We start from the raw sequence: 19,325 nt of genomic DNA, 5'->3' as shown, positions 1-19,325 counted from the left end.
ACGTGGAGGTTTCCCAGCCACTGCATAGGACTCCCCCTGTGTGCACCTGCTATGATTTGTCTTTTCCATATTGGTGGATGTCTGGCTTGTTTCCATTTTCACCACTGTAAACAGGGCTTCAACAAACATCCTTGTCCAATTTGATTTCTTACCTTCTCTGCTTAAAATGATTGAATAGTTTCCTCTTTTTACACTCTGCACTGATATCTCATGCCACGTGACAGAAGCCTGGTGCTCATTGATGGTATAGCTGTAGAGCCAAAGTTGTCTGTATCATGTTACCTCTAGCTCTGGGGCGGCTTCAGAATTATCTCTGGTGTAGCCTACCTGCTCAGGCAAAGTCGGGCTGTTTACTGCTTGTGACTTTCCACATCTATCTTTTTGCCTTTACTGCTTAAATGGTGGTGCCTTTACCACCCTGCTTAAACACGTTTCCTGAATTCTCTCTTTATGATTTTCCATGTGTTTTTTCTTCCCTCAAGAAACAGCCCCAAATCCACCTCCTCTCAAAAGTCTGTGTAGGCTAATTCCATGACAGTTTTCTGATGCCTTAAATGTTCTTGTTATTTTTTAAAACCAGCATTTATTGAGTGTCCATCTCAGTGCACTGGAAATGCATGTGGATATGAGTACCTTGTAAGATTTCTTCAGCTATTCCTTGTCCATAAACTGCCACATCTAAGTGAACAATGGACAACAAGGGTGCCATAGTCTGCCCTTCAGAGCTCTACTGTCAAATTCTATCAGCATCTAAAATTTTGCCTTTGCTTCAGCTAGGTGCATGGGGCCCTCTGTGAGATGGCATGCTATGGCCAAAGTGGGAGGAAGTGAAAAAGAAAGAGGAGTTTCTTAGCATCACATCAGTCCCAAAAGATTATGTATTCACTGCAAAGTGCAGGAATTTTGCCTCAGGAGTATCTGAAAAGCTTGTGGTCAGGGCAGCGAGGTGTCTGATCAACAGTGACGTACACGGGTCCAGCTGTCCAAGGGAGTAACTATGGAGGCCTTTATAGGCTAGGTAAGAGTTGACTGGGCTGAAGCCGTGACTGGGCTGTAACCACTGCTCTTTGTGATCTGTTTTGATCTGTTCAATGTTCCTCTAAAGACACAGCCACCTAAATTCTAGAATTCAAAAATGTATTGGGGGGCTTCCCTGGTGGCGCAGTGGTTGAGAGTCTGCCTGCCGATGCAGGGGACACAGGTTCGTGCCCCGGTCCGGGAAGATCCCACATGCCGCGGAGCGGCTGGGCCCGTGAGCCATGGCCACTGAGCCTGCGCGTCCGGAGCCTGTGCTTCGCAACGGGAGAGGCCACAGCAGTGAGAGGCCCGTGTACCGAAAAAAAAAAAAAAGTACTGGGAACTATTTTTTGGCCAATCAGCAAGTCTTTCCAGATCAGAGGAGGTGTCTTTTCTTCTTTTTTTTTTTTTTTTTGCGGTACTCGGGCCTCTCACTGCTGTGGCCTCTCCCATTGCGGAGCACAGGTTCTGGACGCGCAGGCCCAGTGGCCATGGCTCACGGGCCCAGCCACTCCGCGGCATGTGGGATCCTCCCAGACCGGGGCATGAACCCGCGTCCCCTGCATCGGCAGGCGGACTCTCAACCACTGCGCCACCAGGGAAACCCCTTTTCTTCTTTTGAAGGAAGGTCATGTCTGCTACGGATCTCCAAAACAAAAAACCACAATGAGAACAAAATTAGAATAGCTTATAAGTCACTATAGAAAAGAGTCTTACTTCAACATAATTCTGCTTCTGTGGAGCAAATAGACAGCATGTATAGGAGAAATGCCAAAAGAGTATTCTATTAACAACAGCAAAGCATCAACCTAGCAGACAGCAGTCTCCTTAACTGCAGCAGGCTGGTCGTTACAGAGTCACTAATAGTTTCACCCTACAGACAGCTGATTACAGACACAAACCAAACAACAGTCAGGACAACAGCAGCATAATAATAAAATAATGAAAGCAGCAGCTACGATTTCATTCTTAAAATAAGGAGGTAGTGCTTGTTTAAAATATTTCATCATATTTTAATTTGCCCAACAGCCTTGTGTTGGCAATTATTATTATATAGATGAAGTGAGCCTTGGAGCATTTATGCAGTTTGCTCAAGTCACACTGTGAGCGAGTAGCAGGGACAGGAGTCCAACCATTCCTCTCTAACAAGTAGATTCTAACCACTGTTTTCTACTGACCCTCCATCCAGTCTCTTCGGATGTAAGGGTGGGAAGGATCCTTCATAGGGCTTTTTGCTCACACTGACACAGCTGGATAACAGCAGCTGAAACATTTGAAGGAATTCTTAACAAAGTTTTTGAATCTTACTAAAGGGTTTCAACATAATTTAAAATTTTTCTTAATGAGGAGGGTGGCTCACCAGCCTTGGGCTTAATTTCTCTCTCTCAAGCTCCCTGTATCACAGGTGGAGTCACCAAGGCTCTCACCTGGCAGCTCCCACAGGGTCTGGCATGGGGAGGGAGTAGTGGGGGGGTTGGAAGCCCCTGTTTGTCAGGAGGCTGGACACACCTTTGATGAAGGATCATTACCTACCCAGGATATCCTTAACGTTCCCTGATGGGTCACTTACATTTTATCACTTCCTATTGGTCATTAGAGCAGATAGCTTTCAAAGACAGGGCCTGGTGCAGGTGGACAATATAATCCGGGCAGGAAATAGCTGCATCACACCGTGCTCTTCTCTAAAGGTATCAGGAGGTCGTCACACTTAGCTCTTCTAAACTTATGCTCCAGCTTCACAGTGTTCAATTTGAAAACTAAGCGGTGATAAAATGGGTGGAAAATGACTCTTCATAATTCAAGGAAATAAAAGGAAGCAGTTGTCTGGATGATACAAAACGTGGAAATCCACAAATCCTTCATACCTGACTCTGGCATGCATTAATAATTTCTTCTATCCAGCAGGTATACCCTTCCTAGTTATGTTTTATTTGACTGAGGTTAAAATGTATTTTCCATTCATGGATATATCAAACCTGAACATTACAGAAGGGTGATCCAATGTACGTCAAGCACACGGAGAGCCTTTCTCTATTGAGTTGTGTTTTCTGAGGTCGTTTGTGCGGCGTTATCACTGAGTTTTCAAGAAGGAGGTTTATAAATATTTCAGAGGCTGTCTCTGTCCACAAAACAGCTGCATCATGGCAGTTCTGTTGATTCACCAGTTCATGAGACAGGACCCTGCTTACAAACAACATTCCAAGTGGTATTCTTTTGGGATTTTAGATAGAGTACCATAGAAATATCTACCTCATAAGTTTAGTATGAGGATTAAATGATGACTATACATAAAATAATATGAGCTATTAGTAGCAGCAGTAGGAAAAGCTAGAGAATGAGTCAGAAAGATGATGTATTATGCTAATAATATTTGGTACTCAAGTTGAGCCTGTCTAAAGAAATCAGCTGTAGGTATTTATTAATTCATTGAGTCATGAATTATTGAGAACCACCTATGTCCCAGGCAGTGTTGTAAGTGTTGGAATGAAGCAGTGACTAAGACAGACCCAATCTCTGCCTTATGGAGCCGATATTCCAAGGGACACACAAAGTAGCTTTTCTTACTCTCTTTAAAACATGCTTTTGGTGGTTTACTATCTTATTATTTTTTTCTATGAAAAATCCATACAGAGATAAAGAATGTTATTTTGATGTGAACAAGAATTACTATTTTTTACTTTTCTCTACCTATTTCATCTCTCCTGTAAGTCTCTAAAGTTTAAGGGCAAGACTGGGGATCGGTTAATTTTTTATTCTCATTCCATGCCTAGTAGTGTCTTTTTGTAAATAACATGAAATAAAAATATTTTTTCTGAATAGCCAACCAATGTCATAACAAATTACGCAAATCTCTCTCATTATTTTGTAGTTACGTTTCCTATACTCACAAACATAATGAATTTTTCCAGGCACCACAGGCTTGGTTTACTGGTTTTCACCTTTTAGACACCGAAATCTCTCCGCAGACGATCAGAATGAGCTCTGAGTTTTAATCTACTTATGCTGGGTGTCACAGAAGGGGAAAGGATGGGCATGTGGCTTTACTCCCTGCAGGGCAAAGCCTGCCTCACATATAAACGAGAGCAGATTCATCTTGCTTGGCCACGTGATCCAGGGACTGGGGAACAGTTCTCAGGGCCAGGTTAGGGAGATACAAGGTGATAAAGATAAGTGCCATATTAATGATATACAAAAGATATGTTATGAAATTCCCCAGGAAGAGAGCTCATTTGGGGTTACCGTGAATACAGAAGAAAGGAAATGAATTTAGGCTTGAAGAATAAGATTCCGGTAGAAGAGAAGGAGGAGGACACTATTAGTAGGTAAGTGGAAACCTTCCCACTTGGAAGAATACCAAGAGCCTTGGGAATTTTTACTTTATTCTCTAGGCAATGGTAAGTTAGCAAAGGTTTCTGCCTGGGAGATTGACATATAGCTTGTGAAAATGGTCTTCCCTGCTAAACTTGTTGCTATTGCGTGAATTTAGAATTGAGAAATGATTAGAATTTAATGGAATATGATAGTACTTAATTGGAATTTAATAGGTCACATAGTCTATTAGGTGGATTGCCATCAGCATTTAAAAAAAAGAAAAATAGAATAGAATACAAGTATTAAAATATATCACCTGTAGTGAGGCTAAGTATTTTTTTATGAAACTTTCACTTTTGCACATGTGGGTAAATGGGTGGGTAGGGAATCTGGAAGTGGATTTCAGCCAAAAAAGTTCAAAACCACCGAGGTAGAGTCGCTTATGGGATTGTTTACTAGAGAGCTCTTGTTTCTTTCTTCCATACCAGAAATAGTTGTATTCCAACTAGCAACTATAGTATTTTATTTTTATCATATACATATCAGATTATCCTATAAGGAAGAAGATTGTGCATTGTCAAAGACAGTAACGAAGAAAGCAATGATACTGATTTGATTCAGTCTATTGCAATAGGGAGAGCGGCCCAGATCTGAGATCATGGAGCCTCAGCAGCTGGTTTCTCCTTAGCTTCACAGGGAGGAGTGGAGATGCCCCAGGTGGGATGCTTTACCCTATGCATTGTTCTGTCATCAAGGGAAGTCTCCATCAGTTAGCTGTGCAGGAAAAGTTGATCTCTGTGTCTAGTTAATTGCAGGGGGGACAAACAGTTCTAATCTCAGCTAAGCCATCCGTGAGACAAAGAACAAGGAGCTGTCTGTCTTTGCCAGCATGTGCAGGTAAAAGGGGAAAGGTCTCTGTTTGTCCCTGCCATAGGTAAACAACGGGGTCCTCAAGAGTCTCTGGGGGTCACGAGAAAGAGTGGCCAGTGAGTCTTTCTCACATAGTATGGGAAAGGTTGCTGTTTGCGGTCAGCCATTTCCTGGAACACAAGAGTGAGGGGATTTTGGAAAACAAAAGCTTGGGGAATTTCCTACCTGAGAGCTCAGGTTAACTTCAACATTGTCAGTTTTCTCCTCTGGATTGGCTTTAAAGAAAGCACAGGACCAAATTTCACACCCACTTCCTACAAATGGGCAGAGCGTGAATCCAGCTAATTTCTTGGATGATAATTGATGGTGGTTAACGCTGCTGAGTGCATAATTCTGTAACAGGAAACTTCTTTTTAATCTAAGACTACTTAATACTGAAAATAATCATTTAAAATGGATCTCCTTTCAGGGCAAAATTTAATAGAAGACAGAAAAAATAATTTGAATGGACATTTATCTTGAAAAATGACACTTAAAATAATAAAAATAAATTTTCTGAATCACTTATTTAATAAAAGGCAATTTATAATTGCAGCTGTAAGCTAATTTTAGCACAAAGAATGGATGAGGCATTGATTCGAAGCCATAGCTTCATACAACACACTTTACTTGTGATTTTCATAGCACAATTTGATGGAAGATACCATTTGCAAAAACTATTCAAGACTTCTTCAATTTTCTGAGATGTCTCAGTCTTTTGATGTTCACTTTATTCCTTTTTGAAGTTTCTGTATATCCTCTTCTACATTTGGTAAGCAGTCTAACTCTATTAAATGTTCATTTGTCAGTGGAGTCCTTACCGTTCCCTGACATCAGGTTTTTATCCTTTCCATGTGATGTCATCTTGCAGTTGATTGGCACTGAATATGTTGTATTGCTGGATATTTAAAACATATATGTTGACTCAGTGTGTGGACTGACAGAGTAAAATTTTCTGGGTTCTGCAGTAAATATTTTCCTTTAGTTCAGGATGAACCTCATTGTTCTATTAAATTCCTAATCTTGGGGCTTCCCTGGTGGTGCAGTGGTTGAGAATCCGTCTGCCAATGCAAGGGACACGGGTTCGAGCCCTGGTCTGGGAAGATCCCACGTGCTGTGGAACAACTAAGCCTGTGCGCCACCACTACTGAGCCTGCGCTCTAGAACCTGCGAGCCACAACTACTGAAGCCTGTGCACCTAGAGCCCATGCTCCACAATAAGAGAAACCACTGCAATGAGAAGCCCAGGCACCGCAACAAAGAGTAGCCCCCGCTCACCACAACTAGAGAAAGCCCGCGCACAGCAACGAAGACCCAACGCAGCAAAAAATAAAATAAATATATTTTTAAAAAAAATTCCTGGGCTTCCCTGGTGGCACAGTGTTGAGAGTCCACCTGCCGATGCAGGGGACACGGGTTCGTGCCCTGGTCCGGCAAGATCCCACAAGCCTGGAGCGGATGAGCCTGTGAGCCATGGCCGCTGGGCCTGCGCATCCGGAGCCTGTGCTCTGCAATGGGAGAGGCCACAACAGTGAGAGGCCCGTGTACCACAAAAAAAAAAAAAAAGTATATATTCCTAATCTTGCAGACTTCAAAACAAAACTCCAATAGCAGCCACCCCTCTGCATTTTCATGCTTTAGTTCATGTAATTCTCACTTCAACTCTATGAGACAGGTGTCATTATTATACCTAGTACATGAAAAATGAAGGCTTCGAGAATTTGTGTAATTTTCCCTAAATCCCACAGTCACCAATGGCAGAGTCAGGACATGAATGCAGGAATCTTAATAACACAATGTGTACTCTTTGCTGAAACGAGATGCTAGCCTTCTCCTCACCAAGACTACCCACTTTCTATTTTTCCTACTTTTATTGTTCCCTTTGCCTGGATTTCTTTATCTACTTATTGGAAATTTAGTTTTATCTTGTTATAGATTTTTAGCCAATTTAAATTCTTTGTAGGAAAAAAGAGAGGTGTATGCATTTTTTAAAAAGCAAATAACTTTTTCAAGGGAACCTGGAGGGAAAGTGCACAAGGTTCTGGATCCTGTGAACTAGAGCCTCACTTGGGATCTTCACTCACTAGCTGAGTGGTCTGAGGTCAAGGTTAGAGCTCCAAGGTCCTCACTTGTAAACAGTGAAGTTATTATTACCTCTCTCATAAGGTTATTTTAAGATTAAAAACAATAATACATCTAAAGTGCTTGGCATCTTGTCTTTTACATGGAAGGCACCTAATAAACATTTCTATCATCAGTGTTTTTATGCTGACAGTGAGACAGGTCTTCCAGGAAACAGTGTCCTGGGCTGGGAAAAAGCAGCCCTACTTCATTCTAGTTCCACTACCATTATGTAACATTTATTTTTCTCAATTTTTAAGTCATGAAGATGAGACGACCATTATTTTTTTCAGGTTGAGTGGATTCTTAAAACTTCTTTGGAGAGGCACCATCTAAGTTAATTCTGTAATGATCAAGTTACAAAAATTTTATTAATTTGAAGATAGACAATATGGCAATGATGTAAGCACCTATGACTCTCAAAGGAGAGCGACACGATCCTGGCATGACTAATTCTGGGTGCTCGTGTAATGCTAGAACCTGTTGGTGTGATTAGAAAGTCCACGGGGGGCTTCCCTGGTGGCGCAGTGGTTAAGAATCCACCTGCCAATGCAGGGGACATGGGTTTGACCCCTTGTTTGGGAAGATCCCACATGCCATGGAGCAACTAAGCCCAGGAGCCACAACTACTGAAGCCTATATGCCCAGAGCCCGTGCTCTACAACAAGAGAAGCCACCACAATGAGAAGCCCGTGCATCGCAACGAAGAGCAGCCCTGCTTGCCGCAACTAGAGAAAGCCTGCATGCAGCAATGAAGACCCAACACAGCCAAATAAATAAATAAATAAAAGAAAGTCCACATGCGATCGTGCTTTTGATCACGGTGGTGGTAGGTGAAGCTTCCTTGCCCAGTCAAGATGTCTGTTGGGCTACATGTTTTTCTACAGTGACTGATTTCTGTTCTTATTTGGACGCATATTTGCAAAGAAGCACTATATGTTATGTTTCAACTTTAAGTTTTAAAATACATCATATGGTCCAGAACAAAAGCAATGTTCTTCAGTACCTCTGAGTGGTCAAATGTAGATGATCTATGTAAATTCCGTTAGGGATCAAAATAGCCAGACTTCTTCCAGGGAGAAGAACTGAACTGACAGTCTTTGAAAATCTTTCTCTGGAGACTTCTTAGAGGAACAGGGAAAAATGTGGGTTCTTGGTCAGTTTCTCAATAAATACGATTTCCTGAAATATCTCAGGGCTTTGTCATACCTTATACCCTTTTCAACAAGGAAAGTTGTCTTAACTATTCCCTTAGAGTAAGAGAACTGAGAATGTGAATTACAAATGAGATAGTGGATTTACAAACTATTAAGAGCTGCAGAACTCTTGCAATACTAAAATATTCTGAGTTTTTTTTTTATTTTTTATTTTTTTGCGGTACGCGGGCCTCTCACTGCTGTGGCCTCTCCCGTTGTGGAGCACGGGCTCCAGACGCGTAGGCTCAGCAGCCACGGCTCACGGGCCCAGCCACTCCGCGGCATGTAGGATCTTCCCGGACCGGGGCACGAACCCGCGTCCCCTGCCTCGGCAGGTGGACTCTCAACCACTGCGCCACCAGGGAAGCCCAATATTCTGATTTTTTATTAAATAGTTTTTATTCAGTTTTAAGATCACAGTTAAAGTACTTTAGCATGTTCTACACATGACTTACATGTGCAATTTTTAGAAATATCAAATTAAGTATAAGATTTTGAGGAAAGAAATTATATAAACGTGTATATTGACTTTCACTACACATACATCTAAGAAAGCAATAATTCTGTTGTACCATTAAGTGGAAATCATTTATTACATGGCACGTTTACACCAACTCTAAAGAGAACCAAGCCAATTTCTGAAAGCAAGAAAAATGAGCAATTCGGTCATGCTGAAAACTGTCAACAGGCTTAAGACCTGGTGGTCAAATGAAGCTGAGGTTAATTTATAACAGGTAAGTAAGCAATTCAAACCTATGGGAAAAGTTCATAATCTGGTAATGTGGACTCTCAGGTGGTTTTTATTCCTTTTCGACAGATTCCTGAGAGCAAGACACGAGTGCTAAGGAAATGAGAAACATGTTGCCAAGCATGTGTTGAGCTCCAGATCACAAACCTCCCCCACCGCAGTTCTGCCGCTACGAGCTCACGCACTAAAGTGAGGTGTCAGGGGACGTGAGCACCCGGCTGGGGCCGCAAAGGGAGGTCATGGTTAGTCCACGAAACGCGTGCCTCTGTGATTTAGGTTAGAGCTTGTGAGGTAAGACGTGTGGTGCGGTGCAGTGGGAGGGTGTGGAGGCAAGGAATTAGGGCCTTGCTCCTTGGTAACCAGTTCTGGCCCAAGTTATTAGAAAATCTTTGGAAAGAGTAGTAATGTTCACAATAACTAATTCTGTGCATAAAGATCAACTTCAGAGCAGGATCAAATTTGACCACTGACTGCAACAAGGAAACAGTGGCCACCGAACTTCTAAGTACAAGGTTTCCTCTTTTCCGTTATTAGTATAAATCATACCACCACAAATAAAATTTGGCCAGGAGAGGAAACTTTTTTCTATGTGTGAAGAAAATGTATATTGATATTTTTAAGGAAAGCGTAGCACAGACAGATGGAGGTGTATGAGGGGAATCAAATGTACTTGTCTTGTTGTTCACTCTTTTGCTGCTTCTTTTTCTAAAATGTAAGATAATGTCCCCAGTGAAAAGGACAAGGTCATTTACTATGGGGTACAATAAACTTCACTATCACTTCCAAACTATATCGAAGCAAAGCAGTCCATCAGACTCTGAACACATCACCAGACATATCTGGTAAGATGAACTGAACCCCTGTTTCTTTTTTTATTGTAAGTATGATGTTAGTCAATCTAAATAAGATAACTGTAAAAAAAAAATCCCCAAACTCAAATAAACACAAAATCCAAATCTAATTCTTTGGGAACGCTTGTATAAATAAAAGCAACACCTAATTAACAATTAGTACACTCTTTATAAGGTGCAAAACAAGATCCTATGTGGGGAAAGCTAAATTTTAATTCCCACCTAACAGTCACTCTGAATACTTTATAGGTCAAATGTCATAAGAGCATTTGCTTCTACTGCCCATTTTCAGCAATACATTGTTCTCTCTGGAGAAGGTGGTTTGGGAAGTCAAAACACTGCAGTGGAAAACAGTGGCACTAACGGTAGAAGCAAAAAAAAAGACAAACCTTTGAAACAGAACTTACTGAAATTAACCGTTAAAGCCGAGGTAGCCCATTAGGATTGGCCTTATCTGAGGGCTCTGTGGAGCAGTGCAATCAAAGGTGAACCTTCTCACAGCATCACGTACACCCCGACTTTCCCTTTACAAATGATGACTCCAGGCCTTGCACGACTTCCTTCCTTTTCCCCCAAGAAGCGGCGATGCTTCCCCTTTGCTGTATGGATGCTGGCCTCCAGCCTCCAGCTGCTGGTCTCCAGAACACTTAGATTCGTACAGTACTTTAGCAGGCAGCATGGTCCCACTGCTTCACATTAATGCCAAATGCCAAACTTGGAACAGAGTTACTTGATATTCCCCATCCCTCCCCCGGAACTGTCTAAACAAAACATGTCATTCAGTTTTCAGCTTACTCCTAGTGCTGTATTGATTTATAATCTGCTTGAGATTTTACATAGGTGCAAACATTTCCAGAGGATGAGCCAAGGACTACAGAGTGCAAACAAAATTTTCTATGACTCAGGCAGAGTAGCATCTGACTTGATAAGAGAGTGACAGGGATTACACAAGTTGGATTCTAAATAACCAGACCCATTCAGATGCTCCTTTTTGTTCATAGTGTTCCATCCCTTTTTTTCTCTGCAGCAGTTTGAGTGGCAGGAACTATAATAACAGTGATAACGTGGGAATGAGTTCAGCATGGCTTTGAGGGGGCACTGGTAGAAAGCTCATCTGATGGAATTAAATAAATATATTTTCGGGGGGGGGCAAAGACTGTCAGAATTACAATGGTATGATATATCCTTTTTAAAAAGAGGGCTTTAAAGAATTCACCATTTTGATCTAAAATCTGGGACCTAACCTAGTTTGGGGATAAGAACCTGTGTCTTCAAAGTGGCTGTGGGACCTTTTGCCTTTTCCTGGCCTCATTACAGTTATCCAAACAAATAAACACTTAAGAAGGGCGTCTTACAGTATTTTCTCTCTTTCACTCAGCTTCTTAGAGCTGCAGCTTCAGTAACTATAATATACTCTACACACTTCAAAATTACATAGGAAAATACCCAGAATAACTAAATAAATAAAAGGCTAAAGAAAACTGGAACAGTACTGTGTCTCCATCTGAGCCTAAATCATCCGCTTCCAGCAACACAGAGAAGGGCTAGGACAATTGTTTTCAAAAGATTTATATACAGGTTTGAATCTAGAAATTAAGGTAAAAGCATAAATATTGATAATTTCAACTAGATTCAGAATGGTTTCAGAAAGATATGATACAACAATTTAGAATAAAACAAAAGCAGAAGAGCATCATATTTTGGTTTGCTTGAGATATACATAAGGTGCAACAACTTTTTCTCTTGAGGATGCTTGTGGGACAAATGTGAGTGTAGATGGTGTTTGCTGGCAGATTAAGGTACACACCATAGCAATATGATTTTCCAAAATAAAAAAGAATGAGAGAAGTGAAATGAAAATGATAAATGGGGGAGGGTACTACATGTTGGTCTGCAATATGTGTGCTCACAAATGTTGTTACCTGAAAATACCAACACCCCTCTCCAGTGGATTCAGGGCATGAGAAAAGCACTATTTTTGAAATCAAGACATTACTCAGAGAAATGACAAGGTGAGTGTCTAAAAGACTATAAAGCTTTGCAGGATTTCTGCTACTCTCAGTGCCTAACCGCTTAAAAATTAAGCATGTCTACAAAAAGGTGGGTTTTTTTTTTTTCTAAAGTATCTGAAAACAGTCGTATCCAGTAGGTTGCCCTCCACCCCGACCCCTGCCTAAGGGAAAAGCCACTGAGGTTGAGGAAAAGCAGATCAGGTAAGATATATTAATCACATAGAAAAAGTCATCTTTTGTTTTGCTTCTGTTTTAAAAAGGTCCCATGAATATACAGCACTCTGTTAAGGAACTCTAGTGAAATGTACTCAGAGGACCGGAGGAGAGGGCACTGGCAAAAATAGACCTGTTCTAACATGTTCTAGAGAATAACAAGTTAGTGCCATTGTCAAGGTGCATGTTCTGCACCAAACAAGTTTTGCTGTTGATTTTATTTTGTTTTTGGATTTTAGCTAATTATAATTTTTAAATCACTGCTAGCAAGTGGTCCAGAAACTCCAACAGCCACCAACACTGGGACCCAGCAATTTTCAAACATTCACTTTGTGTTTCGAAATTTAGAAAATATTAATACAACAGCATCATAGTAAAAATATCATGCTAAAATCTGGGGTTGCTCACCTGATTTATTTCTGTGTGAATGGGGCTAAGCTTCTGCCTCTGATTAACCTTGCTTACTAATTCCTTCTTCCTCCATGCCCACAAGGAATATGCATTTTTGAGGACACCGTTCCAATGCCCTGATGCCCTCTTTACCTGCTTTGAAAAAAAAAAAAGCCCAAATCTCGCTGTTCTTTTTCAATTCTATTAGTATGTTGTACATATTTTCCAGCACCGAAATGGAAGTAATATCTACAACCGTGAAAAGCTAAACCTAGTCAGTACGAATAGAGTCAATTTTTTGTATGGCTATGACGTCAAATTACGATTAGAAAAAAAATCATCATTACAATTCAGTCAAGTATAAATAAGATAGCTAGATAAAACCTTGTAAACTGTCACCATTTAGAGATCAAATTCAAAAGTTTCAAACTTGAACTAACACTATCAAAATTCCGCCAGTTTGAAAACCAGTAAAAATTATTGCTGGAATCCAATAATTAAAATTTGGTAGTTTGTGCTGTGATGCAAGAGTGGGGAAATACTTTGTGCTATGGAACAAATACCCTGTAAAATCTGTAGCCGAAGACTAATTTTGATTTATCACTTTGCATCTGTTGCTAAGAAACAAGGTACTGTGAACGTCAGGTGGTGGAGTCAATATGTTGAATGTTCTAAGCCAGTTAATCCAGTTGCACTGGCATATGTATGGTTGGTTTTATGTTCAAAAGCAACAAAACATGAAAAGGAAACAGGAAACTTGCAGGTGGATCTATAACTGCGAGTCCCACTCTGGTCAGGCACACCTCCCTCATCAATACCTCCGTAACCACAAAAACTCAAAATGGCTCTAAAAACCTGCAGTGCCAATTAGGCTGTGCATAGCAATTGCTACCCGTCCAGTCTGTCTGGGATGGATGTAAAAGGGCTGTAGCTCAAAGACCACACAAAGTGAGTGTGTCTTCAATGTGTTCTGAATAGTGAAGTAATACTAAGGTCACTTCTGAATACTATTTTTCTTTTTTTGTCTGTATGAACGATCCATTGGTCACTCAGACCCTTGTGTAAAGATAAAAGAATCCTCAAGGCATGAAAACATCAGTAATCTGTAATCTGCTGGACTCTTCCCCTGTCTGGGAAAATACTCGCCACAATTTGACCCAAGCAAATTCTTCTTGGTCACTCAAGGCTAAGAAAAAAATTCTGCTTGTAAGAACTGTAATTTTGCTTCTTCTCTCTCTTTCTCTTTTTGCCAGCAAACTACCACTCTGGTGGCCAATATAAAAGTGCAGAATATATGGACCACAAGGCCGAGCATACACCGCTAACAGCGGTACATCTGCCTGCCCGTGCTGTTTGGGAGTCTCTGGAAGAGGCTTTTTAATATTATTCTACAATATAAATGTAGGTAAAACCTATTATATAAACCATCTTAGAACATAAACCTCTATGTACAAAAAAGACAAAGAATATCTAATAATAACTAATGCAGTGTCAGTTTTTTTGTTTTTTGTTTTTTGTTTTTGTTTTGAAAGAATAACAAGGTAATATACGAAACTAGTTTCACACTCTCTGGTTGGTAAAAGAGATGCTGGATGAGCTACGGTAAAGGCAGCCTTTTACCAAGTTACCACCTATTACCATCAAAAGCCTTCAATAGAAAGCAAAGCTCTAGGATCATCCCATTTCTGCTCATTATCAGACAGACAACATCACCCTCAAAGACTCTGGGTTCTGAAAGAACAAACTGGCCCAGGGTGCCAACTTCTGCTTCAAGTGAATCTGGGCCGTGTAGGGCAACAAGCACTTGTTTGCTGTCTATATTTGCCACCACATGGACTCACTAGCATCTCTCAATAAAGACAAGGCTAGGGTAGTAGGTAAAGCACAATGTTTTACAATGAAAGGGCGTTTCACTGCTCAGCGCAAGAAATAAGTACAGGAGTCTGGGGCATTTCTTTTGGCTGTCCATCATGGGTGAGCGGAGTTGATCTCTGACTTCTATGCATGTTCCATGGCAGCCACTTCGGCCAGCACAGCGAGGCTGAAGAACGCAGACACGGCGGGCATCTCCGGGGTGCTGCTCCGCGTCTCCGTGGCCTCTTGGTTGTGTGAGCATTCGTCATTGCAGCCTGTCTCGGTCACCTTAACAAGACTCCTCTGCAGTTGTTCCTTTGGTTTGTCATCCAAAGTACCTCCTGCTGGTGAGACCCGGCCATCTGCTGTCCTGACAAGGTGTGTGATCTTGGTTTTCCTTGCTTTTCTCTTTTGACTGCCCACCAAGGGTTCTTGCGCCGTTGTTGGCTCTGGAGTGTTGGGAATGGATGGGGCATTTTTAACCTTATAAGCAGGCTCTGTGGTGTTTCTGTCTTCTGAAAATATGGCTTCTGTAGGGTGCATGGCAGCCAAGAAGAGTTGCTTGTTTGACCATTTATCCCCACTTCCTTTTTCCGGAACATTAGGCTTCTCCTTTTTGTGCTTGTATTTGCTGACAATTTTGTGGAATAAGTTCTTTTTCTGAGACTGGAAAGGACCTTTGCTGGTTTGGGTCGGTTCTGAGGACATATGTCCGGTCTTCTTCTTTTTTCTTGGGACAGGTACACATTTCTGGTCAAATGTAACAGGACTATACTGAGGGAGGCTGTTGAATTTCTTTTCAAATTCTTCATCCAGCTTTGCTGAGCCAAGGAGAGAGTCTTCCTTTGGCTTTGTCTTCTTGAACTTCTTGCTTCCACTGGTCCCACTCTGCTGGAATGTCCAGCTTTCTTCATGCCAACACTCTTCATGATCAGAGGACTTTCCTTTTCCTGACCTTCGTTTCCCTCTGCCAACATTAGCTCGCAGAGAGGTGAGCATACCCTCAGACACCAGGGTTTTATAAAGAGCACCTTTGCAAGACCTCTCAGATTTCCGGGAGCCACAAGTCTCTATTTTCCTGTGACACTCACTGTCCTCAGGCTTGGCCTGTCCCGATAGACTGGGTGGTAATGCATCCTCCATAGGGCTCAAAGGTTCTGCTTTTATACCCTCTGGGACCTCACCAGAAATGTTCTTGCTGGCAGAAATACTGATAAAATCTTGAGGTCTTGACTCTTTGGTGGTGTCTGAGGATTTCTCCTTTGACATTTTCTTCTCTCTTGATTTCACTTTCTTCTTTGGTGGCTTGGCATCCCAAATGCTTCCCTTGCCACTCGAGGATGTATGGACCTTCTTGCCAGGGGTATCTCCAAGCTTCTCGATGCCCCAGTCTCCCTTTGCAACAGCTTCAATGGTGTACATGACACTCTCGATATCAGATTCCGAGGACTGCCTCTTTTTGCAAGTCTTCTTGGGTGTGGATTGAGCATTTCCATGTCGATCCATTTTGTTTTTCTTCTTTTCCTTTTTTAGCTTTTCTGGTTTGCTTAATGCTGTGGGATCCTCGATGATCCTAATGCCATGAGGATGGCACATGTGATCCTTTCTACTGGGAACATCGCTTATTATTATCTTGCTACTGCCAGAGTAAGAAAAATCAGGGAAGTGACTACCTTTTTGATCTTCCTCTAATTCTTCCTTTTTAATTGCTTTAGGAGCTTCCATTTCTATACCCATTATATCATCCATTCGCAGCTCCTCAAAATTTCTTAATTCCTTAGAATCTCTTACATTTTCCTTAGCTGATTTTTCAAATTCTGCTTCTTTCTGGAACCCGGCTTCATCTATTTTCTCCATTTTCATTTCTCTTTCTTCCTTGCCCTTCTCCAGTTCTTGAATTCTTCCGCCATCTGATTCTTTGGCTTTTATTAGCTTTGATTCTTCCATTTTCACCCCCTCTGATGCCAGGCACATCTCTGCCAGTTGAAAGAGTGCAGACTTGCCACAGCGTTTTACAGGTTCAGCAGCGCCCAACTGTGAAGTCTTCGAACAAATCTCTGCAAACTGAAACAAGGCTGATGCTTGACATTGTTTTGACGGAACATCAGGGGGGGAGGTACCTGAAGATATCTCGGCAAACTGAAATAATGGTGACTTCTGACGCAATTCAGAGGATTCTGAAACATCGGGCCTGCAAGGGCCAGAGGATATCTCTGGTGTACCAAGAACATGTTCTCCAGCTAAAAGCAGCATGCTCAGGCCTCCCATTTGAGTAGGATCAGCCATCCCAAAGTTAAGCTGAGGCATTTCTTCAGGCTTTGTTTTCTTGGGGCTTGGCAAGTCTCTTGAAGAGTCAGATGGGAAGGCCCATGGTTTCTCCCGTGGATTGACAGTGGATGTTGGGGATTTCACAGGCTTGTTTGTGGTAGCACACCATTTGTAGCCAGGATTTGCTTTCATCAATGCATGTTTATACTCCTTGGCCATGTCTGTGTATTGCTGCTTTTCCTTTGGATCGAGAACAGCCCACCAATCAGCTAGTATCTTGGTAGCACCTCGGTTATCAAGCCTGGGGTGTTCCTGACGTACAAGAGAGCGATGACGTTTGCAAAATAAGAGAAATGCATTCATTGGTCTCCGGGCTCGCTGTTCTGGTGATTCATCATCTTCAGTTTCACCATCTTGCTCTAGACCATCGGCCCCAAGAAGTTGAACCTTATCAATATCCTCCTCTTCGTCTTCCTCTTCTTCCTCTTCTGAAAAGTCAAGAAGTTTCTTTGCTAGCAATGGATGCCACTGAAGGCACTTTCGTTTTGGTCGTTTTCCAGCTCCTTCTCCTTCTGCGCAATAATCTTTATTTCTATGACTGCCTCTCATGACTCTGACCGGTCAAGTCAAGACTTTCCATCGTGATTTCAATGGAACATCAGAACTTCCAGCTTCTGTGATGCAGCAGAATTCCAGGAAGGCAAACGGAAAGTACACAGGGAGGAAGATGAACTGCGGCAAAGCCTGTGTCATATGATACTGACCGCGCGGGTTCGCCGGGCGCGAGGGCGTGTGTGTGGCTCGCCCTCAGCGGCCAGTCAGGGCTTCTCTATGGGAGAGTGGAGAGAGAGGAGCTCGAGGGGCCGCTTGGCCTCCCTTCACTGTACACTCCAAGATTCTGAGTTTTAAAGAATGACTCTCGTAACCACTAAGGACCTACTCTATAGCACAGGGAACTATACTCAATATTTTGTAATAACCTATAATGGAAAAGAATCTGAAGAAGAATATATATATATGAATCACTGTGCGGTACACCTAAAACTAACACAACATTCTCAATCAACTATACTTCAACCTAAATGATTAATTAATTAATCTAATTAAATACAATTTCTTCCCGAAAAAAATAAGAATGAGTCTCAACTCTTCTAAACATATAAAATATTTTCTTAAACCATAATCCACCCACTCCTGACACGTTAGGACCTGAGGCAAGACTGCGCTGTGCTGGAGGCTGAGGCCCTGCCCTCCAGCTCTGGGTCTGCCCCGTGTCCTGTAGGGCCTTGCTTACGGGACGGAACGTGGACGCCCAGCCACGTAGCCAAGCTCCCGCCTCCCCTGCTGCACACAGATGAGCTTGGCCCCCTGGGGCCTGCAAGTGTCACATCTGTGGCTGGGCTCGTCTTCTAGACCATGGTCGTCACCTGGAAGCTTCTTAGAAATGCAGAATCTCAGGTCCCACCCAGACCTACTGAACAGTAGTCTACTTTTTCATAAAATCTCTAGGTGACTTATGTGCAACTTAGAGCTTGAGAGCCTTTGCTCTCACGTGGGAGGCTGAGGTCAGAGGCACCCATCTCCTAAGTTTAAGAGACTCCCTGTTAAAATGCTTTGTTTGTCTTCTGACCTCTGAAGGACTTGAGAAGATTCTGGCCAATGATCATCAGTTCTGTTCAATTCCTTGTGTGACTTAAGGTACATTCCAAACTATAGCTGATTTTTCCTCTTATACATTTCATTTTTTTCGGTCAGGTAATTTTCCTTAAGCTGTTTTCTTAGTTGGAATGCACCCCACCCACCCTACTCTGTCAATATCACCTGCATCAGGGTGGCCACCTCCTCCGTGAAGCCCACCGCAATACCCCCAAGGAAGAGCTTCCGTTCTGACCCCATCCTCCTTAGTTGAAAACTCTGGTAGCCCATTCACTGGGTCTGCTCTGGTTATACAACTGAATCCTCCATGAGACAATCAGCTCCCTGACATAGGAGCTGAGCCCCATTCAGACTTAGATTCTCCATTACCCATAGCTGAGTCTATCAGATTTTAAATACACATGTGAAACTAAATCTGCCTCTCTTAAGTTTATTTTTGTGGCTCCTGCAATTCTCTGCTTGTGCCAGAAAGGAGATTAAAATAGCCCTGCAATTTTAATGAAGGTGGGTTTTACTCCTGGGTCTTACCACATTTAGGAAAGTGTATACATTTTGTACTTTCATGCAAAATTGTGCTTGGCACCGACCTGGTGGTCACGAAGGGAAGCAAGGGTGTTCTTCGATGAGAATTCTTGGGCAGCTGGGTCTAGTTCTGTTAGTGAACAGTATTCAAATGGAGGAATTGCTTTAGCTTGGAAAGTAGACCTCAGATATAGGAGGAATAGAGCAGAAGAAAAAGGAACTTATGAACAACGGAATACAGAAGTGTAAAGGAAAG

General features: G+C 42.1%; 2 protein-coding genes across 2 annotated transcripts in view; both read right to left on the bottom strand.

Annotated features, from left to right (window-relative positions):
- SMIM31 (small integral membrane protein 31) overlaps nt 1–19,325 on the bottom strand; it is a gene marked incomplete at both ends in the record, with an annotated part of 36,197 nt that overhangs the window by 14,677 nt on the left and 2,195 nt on the right. The window lies entirely within an intron of this gene.
- LOC308619943 (HMG box transcription factor BBX-like) lies at nt 14,680–17,922 on the bottom strand (the record flags this gene model as incomplete). The annotated part of the gene is given in 2 exon segments (XM_081239258.1): nt 14,680–14,779; nt 14,781–17,922. Coding segments are annotated over 2 exon segments (2,820 nt in total). The 5' UTR covers nt 17,501–17,922.

This window comes from Mesoplodon bidens (genome assembly GCF_964165515.1).
Source record: "Mesoplodon bidens genome assembly, chromosome: 1".
Taxonomy (NCBI): Eukaryota; Metazoa; Chordata; class Mammalia; order Artiodactyla; family Ziphiidae; genus Mesoplodon; species Mesoplodon bidens.
This window is presented reverse-complemented; position numbering and strand designations above follow the sequence as displayed.